The following is a 27,826-nucleotide window of genomic DNA, read 5'->3' as shown; positions in this document are numbered from 1 at the left end:
AGGGTTTTTTGTGTCTCTATCTCCTCAGTTCTGCTCTGATGTTAGTTATTTCTTGCCTTCTGCTAGCTTTTGAATGTATTTGCTCTTGCTTCTCTAGTTCTTTTAATTGTGATGTTAGGGTGTCAATTTTAGGTCTTTCCTACTTTCCCTTGTGGGCATTTAGTGCTATAAATTTCCCTCTACACACTGCTTTAAATGTGTCCCAGAGATTCTAGTATGTTGTGTCTTTGTTCTCATTGGTTTTAAAGAACATATTTACTTCTGCCTTCATTTCCTTATTTACCCAGTAGTCATTCAGGAGCAGGTTGTTCACTTTCCATGTAGTTGTGTGGTTTTGAGTGAGTTTCTTAATCCTGAGTTCTAATTTGATTGCACTGTGGTCTGAGAGACAGTTTGTTGTGATTTCTTTTCTTTTACATTTGCTGAGGAGTGCTTTACTTCCAACTATGTGGTCAATTTTGGAATAAGTGTGATGTAGTGCTGAGAAGCATGTATATTCTGTTGATTTGGGTTGGAGAGTTCTGTAGATGTCTATTAGGTGTGCTTGGTGCAGAGCTGAGTTCAATTCCTGGATATCCTTGTTAACCTTCTGTCTCGTTGATCTGTCTAATATTGACAGTGGGGTGTTAAAGTCTCCCATTATTACTGTTTGGGAGTCGCAATCTCTTTGTAGGCCTCTAAGGACTTGCTTTATGAGTCTGGCTGCTCCTGTATTGGGTGCATATATATTTAGGATAGTTAGCTCTTCTTGTTGCATTGATCCCTTTACCATCATGTAATGGCCTTCTTTGTCTCTTTTGATCTTTGTTGGTTTAAAGTCTGTTTTATCAGAGACTAGGATTGCAACCCCTGCTTTTTTTGTTTTCCATTTGCTTGGTAGGTCTTCCTCCATCCCTTTATTTTGAGCCTATGTATGTCTTTGCATGTGAGATGGGTCTCCTGGATACAGCATACTTACCGGCCTTGACTCTTTATCCAATTTGCCAGTCTGTGTCTTTTAATTGGAGCATTTAGCCCATTTACATTTAAGGTTAATATTGCTATGTGTGAATTTGATCCTATCATGATATTAGCACACCCAGCTAATTTTTAAAAATTTTTTTGTAGAGATGGGAATCTCGTGGTGTGTTTCCCAGGCATGTCTCAAGCTCCTGGCCTCAAGCAATCCTCTTACCTCAGCCTCCCAAAGTGCTAGAACTGCAGGTGTGAACCACCATGCCTGGCCTTCAAACTTCCTATACCATCGGACCATGCCTTCCTGTCCACCCTCAACTCTTGCCCATTGTGCCCTGTACTCCAAACCACTTGGATCTTTGTTTAGATTCTGTAACTTTCTGTGCTTTTTCTTACCACAGGACCTTTTATATAAGTGGTTCCCTCTTCCTAGAATGTTCTCTTTCTACTCCCCTTAATTCTACTTCCCCTTAATTCTCAACTTAAGCAGCACCTCAGAGAAGCTCTTTTGATTCCTTAGTCAATATTGGCTCCTTTGTTTTATACTTCTATGTGTCTTTCTTTCTCTCCTTCTTTTCTTTTCTTTTCTTTCTTTCTTTTTTCTTTCTTTCCCTTCATCTCTTTGAAAAAATATGTTTGGTCTCCTCCACTATATAAGTGGTTCATTAAAGTGGGTGTACATCTGGATTTGTTTATTATTATATTTCCAGATCCTAGCAAATGGTTGCCGTATAGTTGATGCTTAAGAAATATTTATGGAATGAACCAATTAATTCTTACAGAATCCCTTTTTAGCTTTTCAGCAGCTGCCTACTTGGGTGCTGATAAACTTCCAGGGGTGACCTTAGCATTTAAATGGAATTACAGTTTACATCCTACAGCTTGCTTTTTCTACTTGGGCATCTTCCCAGTGCATTTATTTATTTATTTATTTTTGAGACAGAGTCTCACTCTGTTGCCTAGGCTAGAGTGCAGTGGCGTGAACATGGCTCAGTGCAGCCTTGACCTCCTGGGCTCAAGGGATCTTCCTGCCTCAGCCTCCTGAGTAGCTGAGATTACAGGTGCACACCACTACACCTGGCTAAGTTTTTTTTTATTTTTTATAGATATTGGGTCTCACCATGTTGCCCAGGCTGGTCTGGAACCCTTGGGCTCAGTCCTGCCTCAGCCTCCCAAAGTGCTGGGATTGCAGGCATGAGCCACTGTGCCCAGCTGTTTTTCCATTTTAGAAAATTTATGGATCTGTTTTCTTCAGAGGCCTTATTGTGTATGGTGCATATATGTTTATATTCAGTTTGCTGAATATGTAACCTTTGGTTTCTAGTTTATCTAGCTTTGTCATTTATACTCTCTCAGTTCATTTTATGATGTGTAGTTTGTTCTGGTTATGTATTTGGTAAAACTGTAGACTGCATTTGGATAATGTGCAACTTGATTTTATTCAGGACACTTGTCTTTTGCCAGTTTGAAGTATTTACTGGAGAAAATATGAAAGCATTAGGATAATAGGTTTCAAATGTATCATTAAACATAAAACTTATTTTTATTTTATTTTTGAGACAGGGTCTGGCTCTGTCGCCCAGGCCAGAATGCAGTGGCACGATCATAGCTCACTGCAGCCTCTATCTCCTGTGGTCAAGTTATGCTCTGACCTTTGGATACCAAGTAACTAGGACTGGATGTGCATGCCACCAAGCCCAGCTAATTTTCTTGATTTTTAGTAGAGACAAGGTCTCACTGTGTTGCCAGGTTGGTCTTGAACTCCGAGCTCAAGTGATTCTCCTACCTTGGCTTCCCAAAGTGTTGAGATTCAGGTGTGAGCCACCACGCCCAGCCAGAACTTACTTCTGAAAAATTTTCTTTTAATTGTGCTCCAAACTAAAACAAGTCACCTTATCTAAAATGTATAGTAGATTAATTTTCCTTGGTGAAAGGCACATATCATTTATTTCTAGTTGTTCCTATAAGTACTACTGTCCTCAGCTTCAATACTTTTTTCTTTTAGAGATAAAAGAGGAGTAGAAGGTAAAAGAAAATGCTGGGAACTGACCGTTGTGTTGTGGAAGAATGGTTATCAGAATTCAAGGTAAATTGGATTGGAGATCAGAATGTATTATATTTTTCTATACATCAGTAATTCAAACTGAATATGTGCTCTATGGAGAAACATATAAAAATATGGTAGGAAGTGGAAATGGCAAAATACAAAATAACATGTTTCTGTAATTGCAGTTCTTAAAAATGGTACCAATATGAATAATGGCTAGAAGGTGATACATAAAGATGAAAATAGTTGTTAGGATTGATGAGACGATATTTTAAAATACATTCAGTAAAAGAGAAGATCCATCAAGCTTTAATAAGGCACAAAAATAGGATTTATGCCTACGTTTTTCTGTCCTATAATTAAAAATCAAATAGTTTTTATGGAAAACTATGTAATTTATGAATACTATGGAATTGTAAATGTTTTGGCAAAACATAAATGCAAGAATTGAAACATCCTACATTTTTTTAAAGATTAGATTAATTTAAGATGGCCCATTTCAGGAAATGTTGGTATAATGTGTGATTTCTAATCAGTATTTATGGTTGAGTAGTTAGAAGAATTGTATACTATAACATCCTAACTTAATTTGTTTGAACTCTGATGCTTCTTTCTTTCTTTTTTTTTTTGAGATGGAGTCTCGCTCTGTCACCCAGGCTGGAGTGCAGTGGCACGATCTGGGCTCACTGCAACCTCCACCTCCCAGGTTCAAGCAATTCTTCTGCCTCAGCCTCCTGAGTAGCTGGGATTACAGGCACCCGCCACCACGCCTGGCTAATTTTTGGTATTTTTAGTAGAGACAGGTTTCACCATGTTGGCCAGGCTGGTCTTGAACTCCTGACCACAAGTGATACGCTTGCCTTGACCTCCCAAACTGCTGGGATTCCAGACGTGAGCCACTGTGCCCAGCCTATTTCTTTATATTTATTATTTTTACTTTTCTCACTTGAATTTGTTATAAATCTGTTCAAGAACTATTTGTGTAAAATAAAGTTCCTTGCTTCTCAAATGTTCACTTTTGTTTTCCTTTGGTGGTTTCTTTTAGGCATTACCTGACACTCAGATCACCAGTTATGCAGCAACTTTACACCGGAAAAAAACACTTGTACCAGCCCTCTATAAAGTTATTCAAGATTCAAATAATGAGGTAGGAGACCTCAAGAAAAATAATTTCTACATAGTGAAATGAAATATGTATACCAAAACACATAAATTTAAGTTTTATAATTTTCTTTCCTTGTGGATCTGGAAAATTTTCTTTCTGCTGTTTTTCATTCTGATAGTTGCTTTGGCTTTCCCTATTCCCTGCCTTTCCATATTTTGAAATGTTTTGGTCAAATTTTTTCCTGTTGAGTGTGCAGTATGTTTTGATTGTTAATTTTATTGACCATCATCTCAGTGGATTATTTATTTGAAACTTTTCTGTTTCCTATTCTGGAATGTTTCCTGCTCTGGAAGCCATATTTTAACTGTATACTGATCCAGCTTTATTTATCTTAAGTATTTTTACAATTATTTTACTGATAATATATAACTAGGTATAATCACTCTAGTCAGTGAAATCAAACTGATAACACAAAATGATGCTGCTAGTAAATTTAGCCTGAAAAGGATCAGAGGAAGCACTTTTTAGTCTAAGTAGTCAAGATCAATAAACTTAGAATAAGAGTTTTGTATTATTTAGCCTTGTGATAGAAGGAAAAAGTGCAGTTATTGAATCTGTGTATTAATTTATGCAAAATACACACATTATCTTTCCATTAACACAGTAGTATGACATACAGTTTTATCACCACTGGATTCATGTATGCTTAAAATGAAAATGAAAGGAACACACAGGAAAGTAGCTTCTTATCTTCCCAGATACAGCCTCCAAGAGTGCCTCTGCTGTGTACTGGAGTGAGTTTGAAGAAGTTCAGGTAATCCTCTCCTAACCAGCAGCTTAACTTAAAGTGCATCTTCATTTTTGTCCTACCACTAAAAGCTTGCTTATTGACCTCCTTCTTTCCTGTCTCCTAAATTGCGACTGGCTCTCAGTTAGACTTGCATCTGTTGCTATTTGTAGCAGCAATTGCAGGATTCATTTGCTTTTTCTCTTGCAGTGTATTTCTGAATGTTTTATAACTCTGGGTATGCATAATGTACATATATGCATATCCATATGGTCAAGAGTTTTCAGAATTCTTTGTTTGAATAATGAATGTGTGTATTGCCTACCCCTTGTTTTGCTCTGTCTTAACATTTAAGCTTTGCTTATTAAAATGTATTTGTTTTAATGCTTTCTCTTTAGATTGTAAGCTCTTCATGGGCAGTGGTCAGATATTCTGTATTTGTAACTTCCCTAGAATCTAGTATTTTATCATGTACATAATGAACATAGAATAGTATTGATTGGAAGGACAGTGAAGTACAAAATGAGATTCTAAAATGACATTTTCATTAGGGCTCACAAGTGTATAAGAAGTATCCCTTTCCTATTTTTTTGTTTAATACTTTAGAAGCTATTACATTAAAAAAGCTATTCTCATTACTTTCTGTTGTCATATTTCATAATATTAATGTGTGGGACTTTGGGGGTTTCATGGCTAGAAATGGAAAAATTACAGCTTGAGGGATGCGAGCTCAAGGTCCAGCATTCATTATAATCAATCAGTTGCTAGAGGAGGTCTGAATTTCTCTCCTGTCTCCTGTCAGGTTAGAAGGCTCTAACCATGTGTTCAGACTTCAGAAAAATAGAATGATAAATTCTATAGAATTTCAAAACAATTCTGGACTTTAGTCATAGAAGGAGGTCCCTTTTAATCCTGATTTTGTTATATTCTGAAAGAAACAAACGTACTATTTAGGTTACAAGAAATTATTTTAGAAAATTGTCATGTGCCATATTTAGTATGAATTAGAACTTAAAATAGTTGCCGGCGCAGTGTCTCACGCCTGTAATCTCAGCACTTTGGGAGGCGGAGCGGAGTGGATCATGAGGTCAAGAGATTGAGACCATCCTGGCCAACATGATGAAACCCCGTCTCTACTAAAAATACCAAAAATTAGCTGGGTGTGGTGGTGCACGCCTGTAGTCCCAGTTACTCAGGAGGCTAAGGCAGGAGAATCACTTGAACTTGGGAGGCGGAGGTGCAGTGAGCCGAGATTGCACCACTGCACTCCAGCCTGGCGACAAAGCCAAGACTCCATCTCAGAGAAAAAAGAAAATATTTGGAAACTTTCATATTTTCAGATTCAAATCTACCATTCTACAGCACTCTCTTGCCTTTTCTGGTGTTTAGTGGGTGAAGTATCTCAGGTTGTATGAAAAGCCATCTGTTCTACTTAGGCCTGGATTCTGTCTTCTCTAGCTACCTTAAGGACTCTGGTCCTGCAATTATTCCTTCTCTCTTCCATCACTGATCTTTTTTTCTTTCCCTGATGAGTGGAATATGATAAACAACCATATTCTATTTTCTAAAAACTTTATTTTAGCTTACCTCCTATTATATTATCTACCCCATTTCTCTGTCCCTATTCACAGATGAACTTCATAAAATATTGCTTATTCATAGCCTCTGTCTACTTGTCTCCATTTCTTCACCTCACATTCTTTAACCCACTCAAGTTAGGCTTGTTCATTATTCCATCCAAATACTCTCAGTGTGTTCATCAAATATCATGTCTCTTAGTAATTATCATGTCAAAACAGTGTTTGCTAAATTTAGGAATGGTGTCAGTTATGATTTTTTCTAACCCAAGGATGATGATTTTTAATACTTTTTGATGTGGGTGGTGGTGCCATTTAAGGGAGGTCAGAATCATTTATATTAAGAATTTGAGAACATGGTGCTTGCTATGAGACATATGCTTCAAATTAAAGTTTTTTTATTGTTTGTTTGTTTGTTTTTTTCTGAGCCAGGGTCTCACTCTCTCTCCCATGCTGGAGTACAGTGGCACCATTACAGCTCACTGTAACCTCAAACTCCTGGACTCATGTGATCCTCCAAACTCACCTTCTCAATTAGCTACAGGCACATGCTACCACACCCTGCTAATTTTATTTTTTATTTTCTAAAGACAGAGTCTCACGGTGTTCAAGGCTGGCCTTGAACTCCTGGGCTCAAGCGATCCTCCCACCTTGGCTTCCCAAAGTGCTGGGATTACAGGCATGAGCTATTGAGCCTGGCCACAATTAAAGATTTTAACACATAGCCTTGGCAATTTTTCTTTTTTTTTTTAAGACAGGGCCTCACTTTGTCACCCAGGCTGGAGTGCGGTGACTTGAACACAGCTCACTGTAGACTGAACCTCCTGGGCTCAAGCAATTCTTCTGCCTCAGCCCCCCAAAAATAGCTGGGACTACCCAGGTGCGTGCCACCACACCTGGCTAATTTTTGTATTTTTTGTAGAGGTGAGGTTTTGTCACATTGTGCAGGCTGGTCTGAAACTCCTGGTCTCGAGCCATCAGCCTGCCTTGGCCTCCCAAAGTGCCGGAATTACAGGCGTGAGCTACCACGCCTGACCAGCGAGTTTTTAACAGTCTTACTTTGTAGTAGTATCTGATTAAAACTTACTGGATTGCTAACATCTACCCCCCATTCGCTTACAAAAAACACAGAGTAATAATGTTGGTAACCCTGTATTTCTTCACTGTGCTTAGTTAAAATATAGTGTCCCACATGCCAGTGTACCTGTTGCTACTGAGAAAGAGGAGTTTAAGGTCTTCATAGAAGAAATTCATCATAATTGTACCATGGCCCATAAAGTTTAGAGAAGGCAATCTTTGGAGAGTTTTTTACTAAAGAGGAGATTGAGTTTGAAACATGAGTATAAATTTTTAGTAAACAAAATTTGTGAGAGCAACAGTTTTTTACTTCTCCTAAAGAACTGAATATTGCTCTCAATATTTAAGAAAGATGCCAGCAACTGACAGTTTCCAAAAGTTTATTACTTGTTCATTATTGGCACTACATAGAATACACTGTTTTGTGATTAAACAATCTATACCTCCATTCTAATATAAGAAGTGCGGTAGAGTGGAAACATCAACTTGATGTCAGAAGACCTGAATTTAGTGTCTTATTTCACCATTAACTTCACCAACCTTTGACAAATTGTCTGACTGGTCTAGACTTCAATGTAAGGGAAGAGTTGGAATATTTTTCTTTTGTGTCAGTCTTGCTCTGTTACCCAGGCTGGAGTGCAGTGATGCTGCCATGGTTCAATGCAGCCTCAAACTCCTGGGCTCAAGCTATCCACCCTCTTCAACCTTGTGAATAGCTGGATGTGTACCTCCACACCCAGCCTCTGGAAAATTTTTTAAGATTTTAAAAACTGTTCTGATAGTGATTTCACATAAAGGGCTTAGTATTTACTAGACTAGGATGTATATGTATGTAAATTTTTTAAGCTTTAGAATTCTTCCAGAGCTAAGCCTAACTCTTCTAAATATGTTAACTGTATAATTGACATGGATTTGTTAACTTTTTATAATCATGACAGTGACTTTTTATTGTAGAGTGTTAGATTATTACAGATGTATGTAACTATATTCAAGCAGATTTCCAAATGTATATGCATTATTTTAATCATTTAGAATAGAGGAAAGTACATGAAATTACTGAACTATTATTCTTTTTTTTAAAGAGTTAGTATTAAACTTTAAAAATTACTTTATAGTTTCTTGTCAATATTTTATATGAATTTTAAAGTCATAGCCAGTTTTCTGCAGCCTACAGTTACTCCAGCAAACCCATTCTAAATTGGCAGTACATATTTAGGGAAAAGTGGGAAAGTTTATTTTAACTGCTCATTTTCTTCAGTTTTCTAGGTCATGAAGTTCCTCATAAGTCATATTGTGTGATATCGTATGAAAAATTAGCCAATTGAACACTGAAAAAGCTATTTCTGGATACTTTTCTCCTTTATAAAATCTTTCACATAAATACAATAAGAAAAATTTAAGTCAGTTTTAAAATAGTTTGCTTCACTTGTATGTATTTTAAATATTAGCTAGAATTTTGGATGCACAAATATGTATTGCAAAATCCCTTCTTCTACTGAGTGGTATATAAGTTTTTTTAAAATGGAATGTGGATGCTTTAATAAATTTCATATTGCAATGAAGACACTGAGCACTTAGAGACAATGACATCAATACAACGAAAACTGATTCCACAGAACACTTACAAATGCATACATTTTCCTCCAAAGAAACATGTTTTTCACAGATTTAAGTAACAAATGATTTACATAGGATTCTTCTGATTCCAAAATATGTACAGAATTTTTGACTGTCAGAAACTGATTAGCAGTGGTTGAAAAACAGAGTTGCTTTGCCCAACAGCATGACTCTTAGAAAATTCTGTATCAACACACATTTTTCAGTAAGAGTGGTATATAATTTGTTTAAATCATAGTCTCAGTTGAGATTTTAAGTTTATTCCCAGCAATATTATGCAAAATTATTTTATTTCAATGGAAAGTTTTTGAAATGGAAGATAGAGTTGATAAGAATAGAAAGGAAAATTCTTCTCAAATATAAATGTAGTACATTGGCTAAAGGACTAATAATCTAGTAAATTTAGTAGTACAGTATACTGAAAGGTACATTGATGTATGGGCACAAAATACTTCTTATAGTTAGTGGATTGGTCAGTTTAACATGTGGTCTCTTTACACAAAGGTTTTGGTTAAATTAAAATGTGGAGAAATTAATATTAAGACTTTTTAAAATATTATACAGATATAGGTGCCTTAAAAAAAAAAAAAACAGTTACAACCAAAAGAATTGAAATGACCAGTGCACTTTATTTTCCTTTTAGCTCCTGGAGCCTGTCTGCCATCAGCTGTTTGAGCTCTATCGTAGCTCAGAGGTTCGACTTAAGAGGTTCACACTGCAGTTCTTGCCAGAATTGATGTGGGTTTATTTACGGCTTACAGTTAGCCGAGACAGACAGAGTAATGGTTGCATTGAAGCACTTCTGTTAGGAATTTACAATTTGGTAAGTTGAAGATGACAGTTTGGGAAATTTTAAGTATTTTTTTAAGGTCCTCTGAAATAATACTTAAGGAATGTTTAGAGAAAAATAAATTGGCCAGGCGCAGTGGCTCATGCCTGTAATCCCAGCATTTTTGGGAGGCCAAGGCAGGCATATCACTTGAGGTCAGGAGTTCAAGACCAGCCTGGCCAACATGGTGAGACTCCATCTCTACTAAAAATACAAAAATTAGCTGAGCATGGTGGTGTGTTCCTGTAATCCCAGCTACCTGGGAGGCTGAGGCAGGAGAATTGCTGGAACTGAGGAGTTAGAGGTTGCAGTGAGCCAAGATTGTATCACTGCACTCCAGCCTGGGTGAAAGAGTGAGACTCCGTCTCAAAAAAAAAAAAAATTAAAAATAATAAATAAATTGAGGCCGGATGTAGTGACTCATGCCTGTAATTCCAGCACTTTAGGAGGCCAAGGTGGGAGGATCACTTGAGCCCAGGAGTTTGAGACCAGCCTGGGCAGCTTGGCCAAACCTCGTCTCTATAAAAAATTAGCTGGGCATGGTGGCATATGCCTGTAGTCCCAGCTAGTGAGGAGACTGAGATGGGAAGATCTCTGGAGCCGAGGACATCGAGGATGCAGTGAGCCATGATTGTGCCACTGTGCTCAAGCCTGGGCAAGAGAGCAAGACCCTGTCTCAAAAAAAGAAAAAACAATTCAAATGTCTATAAGTGTAACTTGTTTGAACTAATTAGGTTGAGTACAGGGGTAGATATTGATAATGCATTTTTTCGATAATGTATTTTATAAAGTATGTAAAACTACTATAATTGATTGTATTATTAATATTTTATTTATATCTTCAAATTGTTTTATTTGACCAATATTTATGAATGTTTTTGGATGTATGCCATTGAGTTGGACACTGAAAATATGGAGAATTACATGTGTGGCACCTGCTTTTAGGAAACTCCTGCTGTGTTCGAAAAGACATGTTTATAGATAACTAATAATGTGGTTTGTATAATAAGAGGATTTTAGAGAGAAACTCAGATGTTAGCTGAAGTTATCATGGCAGGCTTTATTGAGGCGATGCCATCTAAGCTGGGTCTTATGAAGAGGTATAGTTTTGGCCTGTTGAGATGAGGAGCCGGTGAGGTTTCTGGAAGCAGCTATCAATTGAACATAAGCAGAGAGGCAGGAGAGTCAAGTCACGTCCTGGAAATAGAAAGTAATTCTGTTTGAAGCACAGAGTATATATGCAAGCTGGAAAAGACAATTTTGTGTCAGTTTTGGAGAATCTTTTTAAAGTGAAGAGTTTAGTTTTAGGTTCTCTTTAAAGCAATTAGAGGGTTTTGAACAGAAGAATTGTATTATATATTAGGAAAATGAATCTTATGGTGATATGCAGAGAGACTTTTGAATTGTAAATTGAATTTAATCACCACTTCTTATATGTTAAAGGCTATATACATAATTGAGAAGAGTGAGGCAAATGGACATGAAATTTCTGTTTCTCTGAGGAGAGGACATCAGTTACAGGGAAAAAGCCCATATAGTATTATAGCATGTTAGGATTTTTAAAATCTTAGTAAGAACACAGTGGAAACCAGGGGAAGAAAAGAAACCATAAACACTTCTGAGATACTAGGGGCTTTACATGGAACTTGAAGATTGACACTTGATTACTTCTGCAAGATGAGGAGGATATGCTAGAAAGGTTACAAAGACTGTAGGAAGCAAGGTGAAAAGGTGAGAGAGAGTTTAGGAACATGGGATCATCTGTGTTGCACCTTTCTGAAGACTTGGGCAGCACAAGGCACCTTTTCTTGCGCAGTGCAAGGAAGCAAAATAGCACAGCATCATATTTCCATTCTCATGTGCCTCTACAAAATTGGGCAGTTACCTGAACTCATCAGTAAAGAATCGTGAATTTTATGAATGTATCTTGGAGTCGTTGAGTGGGGTAGCAATTGAGAAACCACAGTGTTATTTGTCATAAAAGTTGTAAATTTGTTAATAGTTATTTGATAATATATTATATATTTGATAGTACATTGTTTATGAAACTGTTTTCTTCTAAGGAATTAAGTACCATAAACATTATTATTCTATTTTTTTCTCATGATGTCCAGTTAAGGACCATTGGTATTGAAATTTCTTCACCTTGAAGTCTTATATTTTGTGTATTTAGTATACATTATAAACAAAATTCCACATAATAAAGTTTAGTTTTATAACTGAAAGGTAATAAGGTACAAGAAAATTGAATCTCATGGTAAATATTCTTCTGTACCAGTGCTCACTCCTCTATTAGTTACTTTAAAAAATCATTAGCAAACATTTCCATCGCTAGAAGTCTGAAGGAAGGAGCAAGGGCTTTAGAATGACTTGCATTCAGTTCAGAACCATGCCCTGCCACTTATTAGGTGTTTTAAATTTGGGCAAGTTACTTAATATCTTGACTTCAATTGCCTCATCCGTAAAAAAGAAAACATTGTTAGTAGGACTAAAAACAACTTGAAGAATTCATTATGTTGCATAAGGTGTTTATAAATGTTCATTATTATTACCATCAAAATTAAAAGTGGGTTTAAAAAAATGAAAATTGATCTAGGAATAAAATTCTCTACTTTCCTAACTTGCCTGATTGTTTTTTCTTTTCAAGTAGGAAATTTGTTATATATATCACTGTGTTTCCTATAGTGCTTACCAGCAGATACTTAGTAAATGTTTGTTGATTTAATAATGGAATTTGGTGTTTTAGATTATGCTTAGCATTAAGCTATCATTTTTATTAATGTGTTTAGTGTAATAAAATTCAATAATGGGTCACATGAAACAAACATTTTGCAGAGTGTCATGTTTGACAAGTTGTTGACATAACTTGTTGGTGCTGTGGTTCAGTTATCTTTTGACAATGCAAAATTAGTATACTATAGAAAAATGCTCAGTTATATGTCAGAAATGTAACCCTAGGCTTTGGACTCCTTTTTGATTCCCTCGATGTCTGTGTTCTTCCTTTTCTGTGGTTCTCAGTTTTTCTTAATCACAGTGGGAGTCATCTATATATTCTTTTCTGTTTTTCCTTCTTTCCCTCCCCAGCACTTCGTTGTTTCAAATAGCCCCAGGGGGAGTTGTATATTTCTCTTAAACAAAATTTAACATATCATTTTCACAAATACCTGCAAAGATAAATCAAAAGTACTTGGCTTAATTTGAAATTTAAGAATAAAATTAAAACATTTTTGCTTAACTTAAATCAGGCCCATTCATCTTAGCATAGGCTTTCTCTGAAGCACAGTGGCCCAGATGTGGTGGGACCTGGTTTAACTACAAAGAAGTTGTACCCTCAAGGGACTTTTCAGACCTATTTTCCTACCATAATTAGAGGTATGGTCATTATTCACATGTAATTGGTATTCTTCTCTGACATAATAAACTCAGAAATGAGCCCTATATGGAAGTTCTTTGGGGTTTGTGTTTGGTGATGATGATTATTGCTGCTGTTCTTTCTTTCTTTTTTTTTTTTTTTGAAATGGAGTGCAGTGGCACAGTCTCAGCTGTCGCCTAGGCTGAAGTGCAGTGGCAGTCTCAGCTCTCTGCAACGTTTACTTCCGGGGTTCAAGTGATTCTCCTGCCTTAGCCTCCCAAGTAGCTGGGATTACAGGCATGTGCCACTATGCCCAGCTAATTTCTGTATTTTTAGTAGAGATTGGGTTTTGCTTTGTTGGCCATGCTAGTCTCGAACTCCTGACCTCAAGTGATACTGCCTGCCTCAGCCTCCCAAAGTGCTGGGATTACAGGCGTGAGCCACTGTGCCCGGCCTGATGTTTCTTCTTTTTAGGCGATGCAGCTACTCAGTCTCTGACTACTTACCATATAGGTCTAGTAAGGGCAGTCTTCTTTCTATGGATTTTATGCCAGTGATGTATGCTAATATGAGTTGTAAGGGAAATAGACAAAAATAAGACAGTGGGGAAAAGGATTGCTGCAGTTTTCACTCCTCTGATTGTCGTCATCTGTAGGCGTGTGTGTGTGTGTGTGTGTATGTGTATTTTTTGAAACGAAGTCTCGCTCTTGTCCCCCAGGCTAGAGTGCGATAGTGTGATCTCGGCTCACTGCAACCTCTGCCTCCTGGGTTCGAGCAATTCTCCTGCCTCAGCCTCCTGAGTAGCTGGGATTATAGGCGTCTGCCAGCATGCCTGGCCAATTTTTGTATTTTTAGTAGAGACAGGGTTTCATCTTGTTGGCCAGGCTGGTCTCAAACTCCTGACCTCAGGTGATCTACCCGCCTCAGCCTCCCAAAGTGCTAGGATTACAGGCGTGAGCCACCACGGCTGGCTGCACATATTTATTTATAACAGGAATATTGGAGGTGCCAGAGATGCAGAAATGAAGGATACCATTGTCCATTGTCTTTTTTATGAAAATAAAGTGTTTTCTAAAAAATCACAAGAACTGTCTTGTAGCTTAGTAAAAATTACCTAATAGGAATTGATTTTTAATGACTTAGACTAATAATCATTTTGTTTGTTTGTTTGTTTTTGAGACAGGGTGTCACTCTGTCACCCATGCTGGAGTGCAGTGGGTGATCTCAGCTCACTGCAACTTCCACCTCCAAGGCTCAAGGGATCCTCCCACCTCAGCCTCCTGAGTAGCTGGGACTACAGGCCTGCGATACCATGCCCAGCTAATTTTTGTATTTTTTTTTGTAGAGATGGGGTTTTGCCATGTTGCCTAGGCTGGTCTCGAACTTCTGAGACTGCCTTGGCCTCCCAAAGTGATGGGATTACAGGCCTCAGCCACCACACCTGGCCCAATAATTATTAATGTGGCTTTTTTCAGGTCATTTGTTTATTGCTGAATGATTGTAAGAGTTTCCTTTATTCAAGATTCATTCATAAAGGTTCTCACCATTTAAAAAAAAAAAAGGATAACTATGAGGTGTTGCATGTGTTAATTAGCTTGATTGTTTTAATCATTTCACGGTATATACATATATTAAAACATTGTGTTTTATGCCATAAATATATAATGTTCATTTGTCAATTATACCTCAGTAAAGCTGGAAAAAATTCATTCTGTATTAAATTAATGTGTTTTTCTTGTTTTCGTAAGTGTGGATCTCTTGGATAAAACTTTTAATTTTAATCTGTTTAGCATAGCCATGTTTTTACTAAAGGAGCTAATCACTTGTAATCTTCCCATCCTGTATGTAAATTTAACATCAAATTGATTAGTTTGCCTGCCTCATGTCTTTGCTGTCATATTGTATTTGATTTAGTATAGTATTGTACTCAATGTCCATCTCTCTGTGGATTCTGTGGATTATAACTCTACTACCAAAGTGTACAAATTTGCTAATAAGTTAGAAAAGATAAACTAGGGTGGTAATGTTTTTATCCATTACTGTTTCTGAAAAATCTTCCTACTGCCAATCATACATTCTGTAAATTAAGAAAGTAATTATTATTTTGTGTAGATCTGTGATTATTTCATTATCTTTGTATATTTTTTGACTATAGGAAATCGCTGATAAAGATGGGAACAATAAAGTTCTGTCTTTCACTATCCCCTCCTTATCCAAGCCTTCAATATACCATGAAGTAAGTAACATTGGAAAGGTGGAATTATTTTAAATTATATTGAGTAACAAATCAAAAAGTCAATTTCTTATCAGAGATAAATATTCCTAAAATATCTTTACTGATTTGCTTCTTAAAAGTGGATGTTTATTATTAGAAGACTGAGCTGTGACGAGAGAGGTAGAAAATAATGAAAATTTTCTTTATTTCTTTTGTTTTTTTATTCTTCTATCAGTATCTTTTTTGTTTGTTTGTTTGTTTTTTGAGATGGAGTCTCGCTCTGTCCCTCAGGCTGGAGTGCAGTGGTGCGATCTTGGCTCACTGCAACCTCTGCCTCCTGGGTTCAAGCGATTCTCCTGCCTCGGCCTCCTGAGTAGCTGGGACTATAGACATGTGCCACCATGCCTGGCTAATTTTTTTATTTTTAGTAGAGATGGGGTTTCACCATGTTGGCCAGGCTGATCTTGAACACCTGACCTTGTGATCCGCCCGCCTAGGCCTCCCAAAGTGCTGAGATTACAGGTGTGAGCCACCACGCCTGACTCTACCATCATTTTTTACTCTCATTAGTCTTTTATGAATTTAAAAAAATTCTTTAATTTTTAAAATATTTTTATTTTTAATTTTTTAAATAATAAGCCTTAAAAATATTCTTTAATTTTTAAAGTCTTCCATACTACTTAGAAATCACCTTAGATTGATTTGTTTTTGTTATTCTTTATTATTCTAGGAAAATAACTACTTAAAAGAATGTTGACATTCTAATTGTTGTATTTCAGTTTAAAGGAATCTAATTGCTGCATTCTAGGTGTTCAGTACATTATACTTTTTTGCTTATATTTATTTGGTTGAAGAATTTGAGAACACTGATAATCATGTAGGTAAATGATACCTGTTGAGCTGAACTTCTTCTGCTTTCTGTCTTTAAGTAAAATCCAATAAGAAACTTATGAATCAAACTTCTGGTCTGCAGTGGCCTTTGTTGCCACTACACTAAGTCGTGAGGATAACATTTAAAGAAACTTTACTAGTAGTCTAAAAATTGTATTCTATTTTCCTTTCAACACACAGTATCCTGACCATCTCATAGCTCTTTGCACTATTAATTTGCTTAATTAATTCCGTGGGACTTTGTTTTGTGTTTAAAATAGAATGTCTCCCATTTAGCCAGGAATCATTTTAGCACAGTATATTTCTGAGTAATAGATTTTAATTAAGTTCTGTGTATCATGAAATAAAATGGAGAGTAGTAAAGTATTAAAGAATGGATGGTTCTTCTTCTTCTTCTTTTTTTTTTTTTTTGAGACAGAGTCTCGCTCTGTCACCCAGGATGGAGTGCAGTGGCGCGATCTCAGCTCACTGCCACCTCCGCCTCCCGGGTTCAAGCGATTCTCCTGTCTCAGCCTTCCGAGTAGCTGGGACTACAAGTGCATGCCACCACGCCCGGCTAATTTTTTTGTATTTTTAGTACAGATGGGGTTTCACTGTGTTAGCCAGGATGGTCTTGATATCCTGACCTCTTGATCTGCCCACCTTGGCCTCCCGAAGTGCTGGGATTACAGGCGTGAGCCACCGCGCCTGGCCTGGATGGTTCTTCTAACTTTAGAAACATGAACTCAATAATGTTAGTATTAAAGAGACATTTGGGCCGGTTATGGTGGCTCGTGCTTGTAATCCCAGCACTTTGGGAGGCCGAGGTGGGTGGATCACTTGAGGTCAGAAGTTTGAGACCAGCCTGGCCAACATGGCGAAACCCCGTCTCTACTAAAAATACAAAAATTAGCTGGATGTGGTAGTGGGTACCTGTAATGCCAGCTACTCAGGTGTCTGAGGCACAGGAATCACTCGAACCCAAAAGGCGGAGGTTTCAGTGAGCAAAGATTGTGCCACTGCACTCCAACCTGGGAGACAGAGTGAGACTCTGTCTCAAAAAAAAAAGAGAGATATTTGATTATAGTCTTTAATATTGTTTGTATAATTATAAGCAGTTGTACTCGTTCTGGAATATAGACATTAAAATGGATGTATTTTTAACCTTTAGTTTTTTCAGCAACTTTTCATACTCTCTTAAATATAGATTTATTACATAACTTTTAAAAAATGTTTTTAGTTTTATATTTTACAGGCAATTTCCAAAAGAAGCTATAGAATTTATATAATTGACAATTGAAAGATTCTGAACCTTTTCTGTGAAGAATGAGAAGAATAAATGATCCAAAACTGCCTTTTATGGAAAAGAAAATTAAATATTATTACATGATACAGATTTTTACTTCATGGTAGAGACATTGTCTCATACTGTACCTTATTTTTGTAGCCTTCAACAATTGGATCCATGGCTTTGACAGAAGGGGCATTGTGTCAGCATGATCTCATCAGAGTTGTTTATAGTGATCTTCATCCTCAGAGGGAAACATTCACTGCACAGAACCGGTAATGGTCAAAACTGTATATAGTAACAACTTGTATGTATGTATGCATGAATATATATATATGAATGAATGAATGACAGAGTCTCACTCTGTCACCCAGGCTGGAGTGGTAGCCACAAACATGGCTCACTGCAGCCTTGACCTCCCAGGCTTAAGTGATCTTCCCACCTCAGCTTTCCAAGTAGCTAGGACTACAGGTGTACACCACCATGCCTGGCCAATTTTTTTTTTATTTTTTGTAGAGAAAAGGTCTTGCTATGTTGTCCAGGCTGGTCTCGAACTCCTGGCCTCAAGTACTTCTCCTGCCTCAGCCTCACAAAGTGCTGAGATTATAGGCATGAGCCACTGCACCTGGCCCATTTATTTATTTATTTAGAGACAGAGTCTAGTTATGTTGCCTAGGCTGGTCTTGATCTCCTGGCCTCAACGTGATCCTCCCACCTTAGATTCCTGAGTAGCTGGGATTACAGGCATGCACCACTGCACTCAGCTAACAATCATTAACTTACACTTAATAGTTAACTATAATTACTTCAGTTCAAGTTTGGTATGGGAAGACTCCAAAAGGTAAATACATCATAGTTGTGAAATACCCATTGTCTAATGTTTGGTATTATGTTATGGTCATCTTGTATAAAGCAGTGTAAAAAGTGGATGTGCAGTCAGTCAAACCAGGATTCATATTCTAGTACTGCAATTTAGAAATTTTTCCCTCAGACAGTTTATCTACTCTGTACACCTTGCTTTCTTGGTTGCAGAATGGGATTCGTACCTGAAATTAGACAGTTTGAGGGACAGGTTGCAAAATTGCCCTCACTTCTGACTAATTGAAAGTTTTGGGAGTTCCCAAAACCAAACTCTTGTTTGATAATTTGCTAGAAGGACTCACAGGATTCACTGAAAGCCATTATACTCACAGTTATGGTTTATTACAGGGAAAGAATAGAGATTAAAATCAGCCAAAAGAGACACATATAGTAGAATATGAAGGGTTTCAAACACAAAGCATCTGTTGTCCTTTCCCCTGAAGTCAGGATACATTACCCTCCTGGCATCAATGCATGACAGTAAACACAAAGTATTGGTAATGGGAGAGGCTCATTTAAGCTCTGGTTTCCAGAGTTTTTTTTATTGAGGCATCATTATGTAGGCATGATTGATTAGGTTGATTGCCTACTTGGTTGATCTCAGCCTCCATGTGGACTGATGCAGTGTGACCCAGAGCTACCACCTTAAATCACACGGCAGTTCTTTCTGGCATGGCCAACTCCTACCTAAGAAAGTCAGATGTGGTCAGTCCGGCCTGAAGTTCTGGTGTTACCAGTCTCGGCCCTAAACAAAGACTCTTTATCAGATTAACTTCCTAGGAGCAAAGGCCAGATGTCTCTTTGGGCAAGGCCAGTTTATAGATGGCCCATGAATTATTATGGTTCAACTTAAGGTTTTTCAACTTTACAATGGTATGAAAGCAATATGCATTCAATAAAAACTGTACTTCAAGTACCTATGCAACCCTTCTCATTTTTACTTTCAGTACAGTATTCAGTAAATTACATGAGATACTCAATTTTATGATAAATATAAAATAGGCTTTGTGTTAGATGATTTTTGCCCAGCTGTAGGGCTAATGTAAGTGTTCTGAGCACATTTAAGGTAGGCTGGACTATGCTATGATGTTCAGTAGGGTAGATGTATTAAATGCTTTTTTGACTTATGATATTTTCGATTTACAATGGGTTTATTGGTATGCAATTCCATCATAGGTCGAGAAACACCTGTATTTATTATACAGGCTGTCCCCTGGTCTTTGGCCAAGACTCAAAAATGATCATGTTTATCTGGGCATCTACATTTAGTATAGCATTTATATGACAGATACTATCATTATGAATATGCCTAACATTTGGAGGAGCCAGTGTAGGTTACAGATAGATTTAAAGAAATAACTAATTCATCCTTTAATGTTTGCATATATTTTCATATTTTTGCACAAATTTGATTACCTCACCCCTCTTCTTTATCTACCTTGTAGTAAACTTGTGCAGAACTATTTGTCATAGAAATTAGTTAATGATTAGCTAAATTTAGTTCCTCCTCAGGCAAGTCATGTTCCATTAGTATTCATTCTAAGGAGGCTTCAATTCAATTTCCAATACATATGACCAATATTATAACCTTACCAACAATGCCAATATTATACCATGTCACAGGATGGCAGTAAATGAAACCTGAAAAATAAGAGCCAAAGATACTGGCACATTCATAGAGTGCCAGTCAGTCATTAACAATTATCCCAGTTCCTCATGATATATGACCAAAATATCTCCCAGAGAGAAGTCACTCAAGTTTACAGACTTCTGTTCAACCTTATTAAGTTCTAAAAGCAGGAGTGGCCTCACAAACACATGACTTTTACTCTTTCAGGCATCTAGTATAATTGAGCTAATAGTATCATCTCTTGCTCTGAGTGTCTTCCAAGGTGCAAATGTATTTCCCACATTGCAAAACTCATTTATTCATTTAAAAAAATCTCACCAGGCGCAGTGGCTCATGCCTGTAATCCCAGCACTTTGGGAGGCCGATGCAGGTGGATCACCTGAGGTCAGGAGTTCAAAACCAGCCTGGCCAATGTGGCAAAACCCTATCTCTGCTAAAAATACAAAAAAAAAAAAAAAAAAAAATTAACCAGGCATGGTGGTGGGTGCCTGTAATCCCAGCTACTTGAGAGGCTGAGGCAGGGACAATCACCTGAACCAAGGAGGCAGAGGTTGCAGTGAGCTGAGATCGCGCCAGTGCACTCCAGCCTGGGTGACAGAGCAAGACTCCGTCTCAAAAAAAAAAAAAAAAAAAAAAAAAGCCAGGCGCGGTAGCTCACGCCTGTAATCCCAGCACTTTGGGAGGCTGAGGCAGGCGGATCACAAGGTCAGGAGTTCGAGACTAGCCTGGCCAACATGGTGAAACCCTGTCTCTACTGAAAACACAAAAGTTAGCCAGGCGTGGTGGCGCATGCCTGTAATCCCAGCTACTCAGGAGGCTGAGACAGGAGAATTGCTCGAACCTGGGGAGGCGGAGGTTGCAGTGAGCCAAGATCGTGCCATTGCACTCCAGCCTTGGCGACAGAGTGAAACTCCGTCTCAGAAAAAATAAATAAATAAATAAAAATAACAAAATAAAAAATCAAAAATCTCAGCTACTATTTCTCTCTCTCTTCATTTGTACTCCGACTTTTCTACCTTGGAGAGAGGTTAGGTTTGACCATCGTGTTGGTCTCTATTTCTGGCAGCAAAACTGGCTAGCAAGTGCCTCCCTATCAATTCACTCCCAAGGATGTAGGGTATATTTATATAAAGAACTAATATGCTATCACAACTAGGTGATAAATATACATTCTCTGTCAATCCTAATTTTGCCAGATGGAATGAAGGCACAGCCTAGCCCATCAGGCCTTTAGGAATTCTGACATAAAGATTTGAAGGTGTAGTTCCGGTTTTTTTGCTTAGGAATCATCTCTGCTCCTTGCACCCACAGTTGCAGCACTGGTACTGGAACCACTGCCTTAGGTGGGAAAAAAAAATGTTGAGGTGATGTGGAAAAGACGGGAAAAAAGTGTAGTAATACCACCACCTTCTGTCACTATGAGAATAACAGAATAGTAATGATGACTATTCCAGCATCATCTCTCCACTGCCTAATCCCAAGCCCCCCAGAAAAACAGAGGAATCTCTCCAGTGATAATTGGCCCTCCCTTGGCCCCGCTCAGGTTAAGTACACAGTCACGAAGGCCTATAAGCCAACCCTTCATACCTGTATCTCACCCCCAGCCTTTTAGACCAAAAATATCTCATTTGATTGTTCCAATTATTTTCATTTTTCAATTGCTTTCATTCCACGCAATTGCTTGTTCCATTACCCTGAGGATGTCTCTTTGCCCATTGTTGGACTTTTGGTCTTTTTTTTTTTTTTTGAGATGGAGTCTTGCACTGTTGCCCAGGCTGGAGTGCAGTGGCACGATCTCGGCTCAGTGCAAACTCCGCCTCCTGGGTTCACACCATTCTCCTGCCTCAGGCTCCCAAGTAGCTGGGACTACAGGCGCCCGCCACCATGCCTGGCTAATTTTTTGTACTTTTAGTAGAGACGGGGTTTCACTGTGTTAGCCAGGATGGTCTCGATCTCCTGACCTCGTGATCCACCTGCCTCGGCCTCCCAAAGTGCTGGGATTACAGGTGTGAGCCACTGCACCCGGCCATTGGACTTTTGGTCTTTAAAGTGTGTTTCTTGCTCCAAAAATGTAACTAAGCAGTCCATATGGGTACAATATCTTCTGGTCCTTTTACAGTACTCTGAGCATTTGATCCACAATCTGATAAGCAAAACCTAATGCAGTGTCTGTTCCTGTCAGGACCCATTTGTGGCCTCCAGAGACTGCTGGCATCTGTTCGGCTTGCCAGCTATGTGCAGGACCTTCCCCCAGAGGAATCTGCCCCATAGCCATCTGCAGTCTTTGTCTGTTTTATTGGCATTTTATGCCTCAGAGGGTACAAAAAATATGTCTAAATTCAACCCATCTCTGCATTGCTGCAGTACCACCATGTCCACTCATTTCATGGACCCAAGTGATCACTCCAGGTGGCTACACAGGGATATTTGCCCATAGGTGCCAGTCACCTGATTCTAGAAGGGGGTTCTCCTGATGTGCATTGACATATCCTACTTATGCACGCTTCAAATTCCCATAGTGATTTCCATATGCCTGTTTTTTTCCATACAGGCACCCCTTTATTAGGCCAGTTTTATATTACCCTTCTGCCTGACCACATGGCCAGGCCACTGGCCACCACTCATAAGCTGATAAAAACCCAAACAGGCCAGGCATGGTGGCTCACGCCTGTAATCCCAGCACTTGGGGAGGCTGAGGCGGGTGGATCACCTGAGGTCAGGAGTTTGAGACCAGCCTGACCAAAACATGGTGAAACCCTGTCTCACTAAAAATACAAAAAATTAGTTGGGCGTGATGGTGGGCACCTGTAATCCTAGCTACTCGGGAGGCTGAGGCAGGAGAATCACTTGAACCCAGAAGGCAGAGGTTGCAGTGAGCTGAGATTGCACCACTGTACTGCAGCCTGGGCAACGAGTGAAATCCATCTCAAAAAAAAAAAAAAAAAGCAACAACAACAACAACAAAAAACCCAAACATAGCAGCAAACTGCATGCAATTCAGCCAACCTGCTAAGCTGATATGTTTTCACTTTTTTTTTTTTTTTAAGATGGAGTCTCGCTCTGTCACCCAGGCTGGAGTGCAGTGGCGTGATCTCTGCTCACTGCAACCTCTGCCTCCCAGGTTCAAGCGATTCTCCTGTCTCAGCCTCCTGAGTAGCTGGGATTACAGGCGCACGCCACCATGCCTGGCTAATTTTTGTAGTTTTAGTAGAGATGGGGTTTCACCATTTTGGTCGGGCTAGTCTTGAACCCCTGACCTTGTGATCCACCCACCTCAGCCTCCCAAAGTGCTGGGATTACAGGCATGAGCCACCATGCCCGGCCTTTTTTTTTTTTTTTTTGAGACGGAGTCTTGCTCTGTCGCCCAGGCTGGAGTGCAGTGGTGCGATCTCAGCTCACTGCAGCCTTCACCCCCCTAGTTCAAGCTATTCTCCTGCCTCAGCTTCCCAGCCCAGCTTTTTAAAGAATAAGTCTTGGGCTGGACATATTGGTTCATGCCTATAATCCTAGTGCATGGATTGAGGTGGGAGGATCACTTGAGGCCAAGACTTCAAGAACAGCCTGGACAGTATAGCAAGACCCAATCTCTTAAAAAATAGCTGAGTGTGGTGATACATGCCTATGGTCCTAGGTACTCTGGAGGCCGAGGCTGGAGGATCAAGCCCAGGAGTTTGAGGCTGCAGTAAGCTATGATTGCACCACTGCACTCCAACCTGGGCAACAAAGCGAGACCCAATCTCTTAAAAAAATTTGTATTTCTTTCTCTAGCGGCACATAGATATCTTATTCTTTTTAATGATGAGTTATTATTCCATTTTATGTATGTACCATCAATTTTTAGCCAGTTTCTTATTGAGTAAATTTAGATTGTTTTCAGTTTTTTGCTACTATAAACAATATTACAGGGAACACATTTTTTGTACATACATTTGCGTGAGAGCACGAAAAGTATCTATAGGATAAATTCCTAGCAGTGAAATTGTTACACTAAATAATATCTGTGGCCGGGTGCAGTGGCTCACGCTTGTAATCCCAGCACTTTGGGAGGCCGAGGTGGGTGGATCACGAAGTTAGGAGTTCGAAACCAGCCTGGCCAACACAGTGAAACCCATCTCTACTAAAAATACAAAAATTAGCTGGGCGTGGTGGCAGGTGCCTGTAATCCCAGCTACTCGGGAGGCTGAGGCAGGAGAATCGCTTGAACCCCGGAGGTGGAGGTTGCAGTGAGCCAAGATCGCGCCACTGCACTCCAGCCTGGGTGACAGAGGAAGACTCCAACAAAAAAAAAAAAAAAAAAGAATCTCTGCTTTTTTAGTTGGGGTAGATATTGTCAAATTAGCCTTGCCAAAGCAACTATACCAATTGAATGTCCTACTAGTAGTTTGAGAGTTTTTCCTCCTACTAACTCCCAATACTGATTATTTTCAAAGTTTTTAATCTTTACCAATCTGATAGTTAAAAACTGGTGTCACGTTGTTATTCATTATTGTTTTTCTTTACCTATGAACTGCATATTCATGTCCTTTGTCCTTTTTTTTTTTTTTTTGGCTGATTGGTGGGAGAGGTTTGTTTCACTGTATTGCCCAGGCTGGTCTCAAATTCCTGGGCTCAAGCAGTCCTCCCACCTCGACCTCCCAAAGTGCTGGGATTATAGATGTGAGCCACTGTGCCCAGCCCCGTTTTTCTTATTGAGCTGTGTATTTTTTTTTTTTTTCCTGGTGACTTGCGATAGTTCTTTGAATATTGAGGAATTGACACTGGGTTTTCGTGTTGCACGTTTTCAGTTAATTATTGACTTTACATTTATTTTTTAAATTGAGATATAATTCACATACCATAAAATTTACCCCTTTAGGGAGCCAGGCACAGTGGCTCATGCCTATAATCCCAGCACTTTGGGAAGCTGAGGCAGGTGGATTACTGGAGGCCAGGAGTTTGAGGCCAGCTTAGCCAACATGGTGAGACCCTGTCTCTACTAAAAATACAAAAATTAGCCGGGTGTGGTGGCGCATGCCTGTAATCCCAGCTACTGGGTGGCTGAGGCAGGAGAATCACTTGAACCCAGGAGGCGGAGGTTGCAGTGAGCCGAGATTGTGCCACTGCACTCTAGCCTGGCGGCAGAGCAAGACTCTGTCTCAAAAATAAAAATAAAAATAGAAATAAAATTTACCCCTTTAAAGCATACAATTGAGTAGTTTTTATTACTAGACATTTTACATGAATGGATCCATACAATATGTTGCCTTTTGTGTATGGCTTCTTTCACTTAGCATGTTTACAAGGTTTGTTTCTGTGGTAGAATGTATCAGTACTTTCTTTTTATAACTAAATAATATTTCATTGTGTGGATATACCACATTGTATTTATCCATTCATCAGTGGATGGACATTCGAGTTATTTCTATTTTTTCTTTTTTGGCTGTTATGAATAACTCTGCTCTCTTTAGTCTATTTGGGCTGCTATAACAAAATACCTTAGACTGGGTAATATATAAATGATAGAAATTTATTGCTCACAGTTCTGCAGATTCGAAAGTACAAGCTTAAAGTGCCAGCAGATTCAGTGTCTAGTAAGGGCTCATAGTCTCTGCCTCATAGATGGCACCTTCTAGATAATAAAATAATCTAGAGTTCTCATGACCTAATCGTGTCCCAAAGGCCCCATCTCTTTTTTTTTTTTTTTTTTTTTTTTTTTTTGAGACAGAGTCTAGCTCTGTCACCCAGGCTGGAGTGCAGTGTCACGATCTTGGCTCACTGCACCCTCTGCCTCCTGGGTTCAAGTGATTCTCCTGCCTCAGCCACTTGAATAGTTGGTACTACAGGTGTGCAACACCGTGCCTGGCTATTTTTTTTTTTTTTTTTTTTTTTGTAGAGACAGGGTTTCACTATGTTGGCCAGGCTGGTCTTGAACTCCTGACCTCAGGCGATCCACCTGCCTTGGCCTTCCAAAGTGCTGGGATTATAGGCATGAGCCACCTCGCCCAGCTGCAAAGGCCCCACCTCTTAATACCACCATATCGATGATTAAGTTTCAACATGAATTTAGACCACAACAGCTGTTTTGAACATGCATTCACAAATTTTTGTGTGAACATACATTTTTCAGTTCTTTTTAGTATATACCTAGGAATAGAATTGCTAGGTCATATGGTAATTCAACACTTAACTTCTTGAGGAACTGTCATGCTTCTTTCCAGAGTAGCTGTACCATTTTACGTTTCTACAACAGTGTATGAGGATAGCAGTTTCTCTACATTCTCACGCTTATTTTCCATCTTTTTGGTTGTAGCCATCTTAATGGGTATAAAGAGTGATATGGCATTCTGGTATTTACTTGTTTTTGCTGTATGTTTTAGTTTTTTATGTAGTCAACTTTATCAGGAATACACATACATTTTTTTCCCCAAAGCTAAATATGCTTTAGCTCTGCATATTTTTCTTTTTTTCTTAAGACAGGGTCTTGCTTTGTTGCCCAGGCTGGTGTGCAGTGGCATGATCATGGCTTACTGCAGCCTGCACCCTAGAACCCCTGAGCTCAGGTGCTCCTCCTGAGCTCAAGTACTCCTGCCTCAGCTTCCTGAGTAACTAGGACTACCACCATGGCCCGCTAATCAAAAAAATTATTTTTGTACCAACAGGGTCTCAATATGTTACCCAGGCTGCTCTTGAATGCGTGAGCTCAAGCAATCCTCCCTGCCTCAGCCTCCCAAAGTGCTGGGATTTCAGGAATGACCTACTGGACGGAGCCTTCTATTTCTTTCTTTCTTTTTTTTTTTGAGACGGAGTCTTCTCTGTTGCCCAGGCTGGAGTGCAGTGGCATGATCTCAGCTCACCATAACCTCTGCCTCTCGGGTTCGAGTGATTCTCCTGCCTCAGCTTCCCGAGTAACTGGGACTACAGGCGCGCGCCACCATGCCCAGCTAATTTTTGTATTTTTAGTAGAGATGGGGTTTCACTATGTTGGCCAGGCTGGTCTCGAACTCCTGACCGTATGATCCACCCGCCTCGGCCTCCCAATGTGCTGGGATTACAGATGTGAGCCACTGCGCCCGGCCCTTCTATTTCTTTATAGTCTCTTTTTCATCCTAGCAGAGTTCCTTAGATGTCTGGCAATCTTTTTTCCCTCATGTTTAAGAATAGGGGAATAGGCTGGGTGCAGTGGCTCACGCCTGTAATCCCAGCACTTTGGGAGGCCGAGGCAGGCAGATCACCTGAGGTCAGGAGTTCGAGACCAGCCTGGCCAAAATAGTGAAACCCTGTCGCTACTAAAAATACAAAAAAAATTAGCCAAGTGTAGTGGTGGGCACCTGTAATCCCAGCTACTTGGGAGGCTGAGGCAAGAGAATGGCTTGAACCTGGGAGGCGGAGGTTGCAGTGAGCCGAGATCGTGCCATTATACTTCAGCCTGGGTGACAAGACCGAGACTCTGTCTCAAAAAAAAAAAAAGTGGGGAGAGGGAATAAAAAATGAGAAGCTCTGACCATGTTAATATATGGCTGATTTGAGCTAGTATTGGTGCAAAAGTTATTGTGGTTTTGCCATTTAAAAAAATTTTTTTTTAATTTTTGCACCAACCTAGTAACTGACTATAAACTTCACCATAGGATCCCACTAGGC

General features: G+C 39.1%; 1 protein-coding gene across 16 annotated transcripts in view; it reads left to right on the top strand.

Annotated features, from left to right (window-relative positions):
• HYCC2 (hyccin PI4KA lipid kinase complex subunit 2) overlaps positions 1 to 27,826 on the top strand; it is a 98,133-nt gene that overhangs the window by 44,837 nt on the left and 25,470 nt on the right. For all 16 annotated transcript variants that reach the window (XM_003820731.4, XM_008974163.5, XM_055108943.1 and 13 more), the window contains 5 exons: positions 2,960 to 3,040; positions 4,047 to 4,148; positions 9,808 to 9,987; positions 15,501 to 15,581; positions 17,878 to 17,993. In XM_003820731.4, the coding sequence (XP_003820779.1) occupies positions 2,990 to 3,040; positions 4,047 to 4,148; positions 9,808 to 9,987; positions 15,501 to 15,581; positions 17,878 to 17,993 (530 nt within the window). In that variant the 5' untranslated portion in view covers positions 2,960 to 2,989. The remainder of the gene's footprint in view (positions 1 to 2,959; positions 3,041 to 4,046; positions 4,149 to 9,807; positions 9,988 to 15,500; positions 15,582 to 17,877; positions 17,994 to 27,826) is intronic.

This window comes from Pan paniscus, chromosome 13 (assembly GCF_029289425.2).
Source record: "Pan paniscus chromosome 13, NHGRI_mPanPan1-v2.0_pri, whole genome shotgun sequence".
Classification (NCBI taxonomy): domain Eukaryota; kingdom Metazoa; phylum Chordata; class Mammalia; order Primates; family Hominidae; genus Pan; species Pan paniscus.
This window is presented reverse-complemented; position numbering and strand designations above follow the sequence as displayed.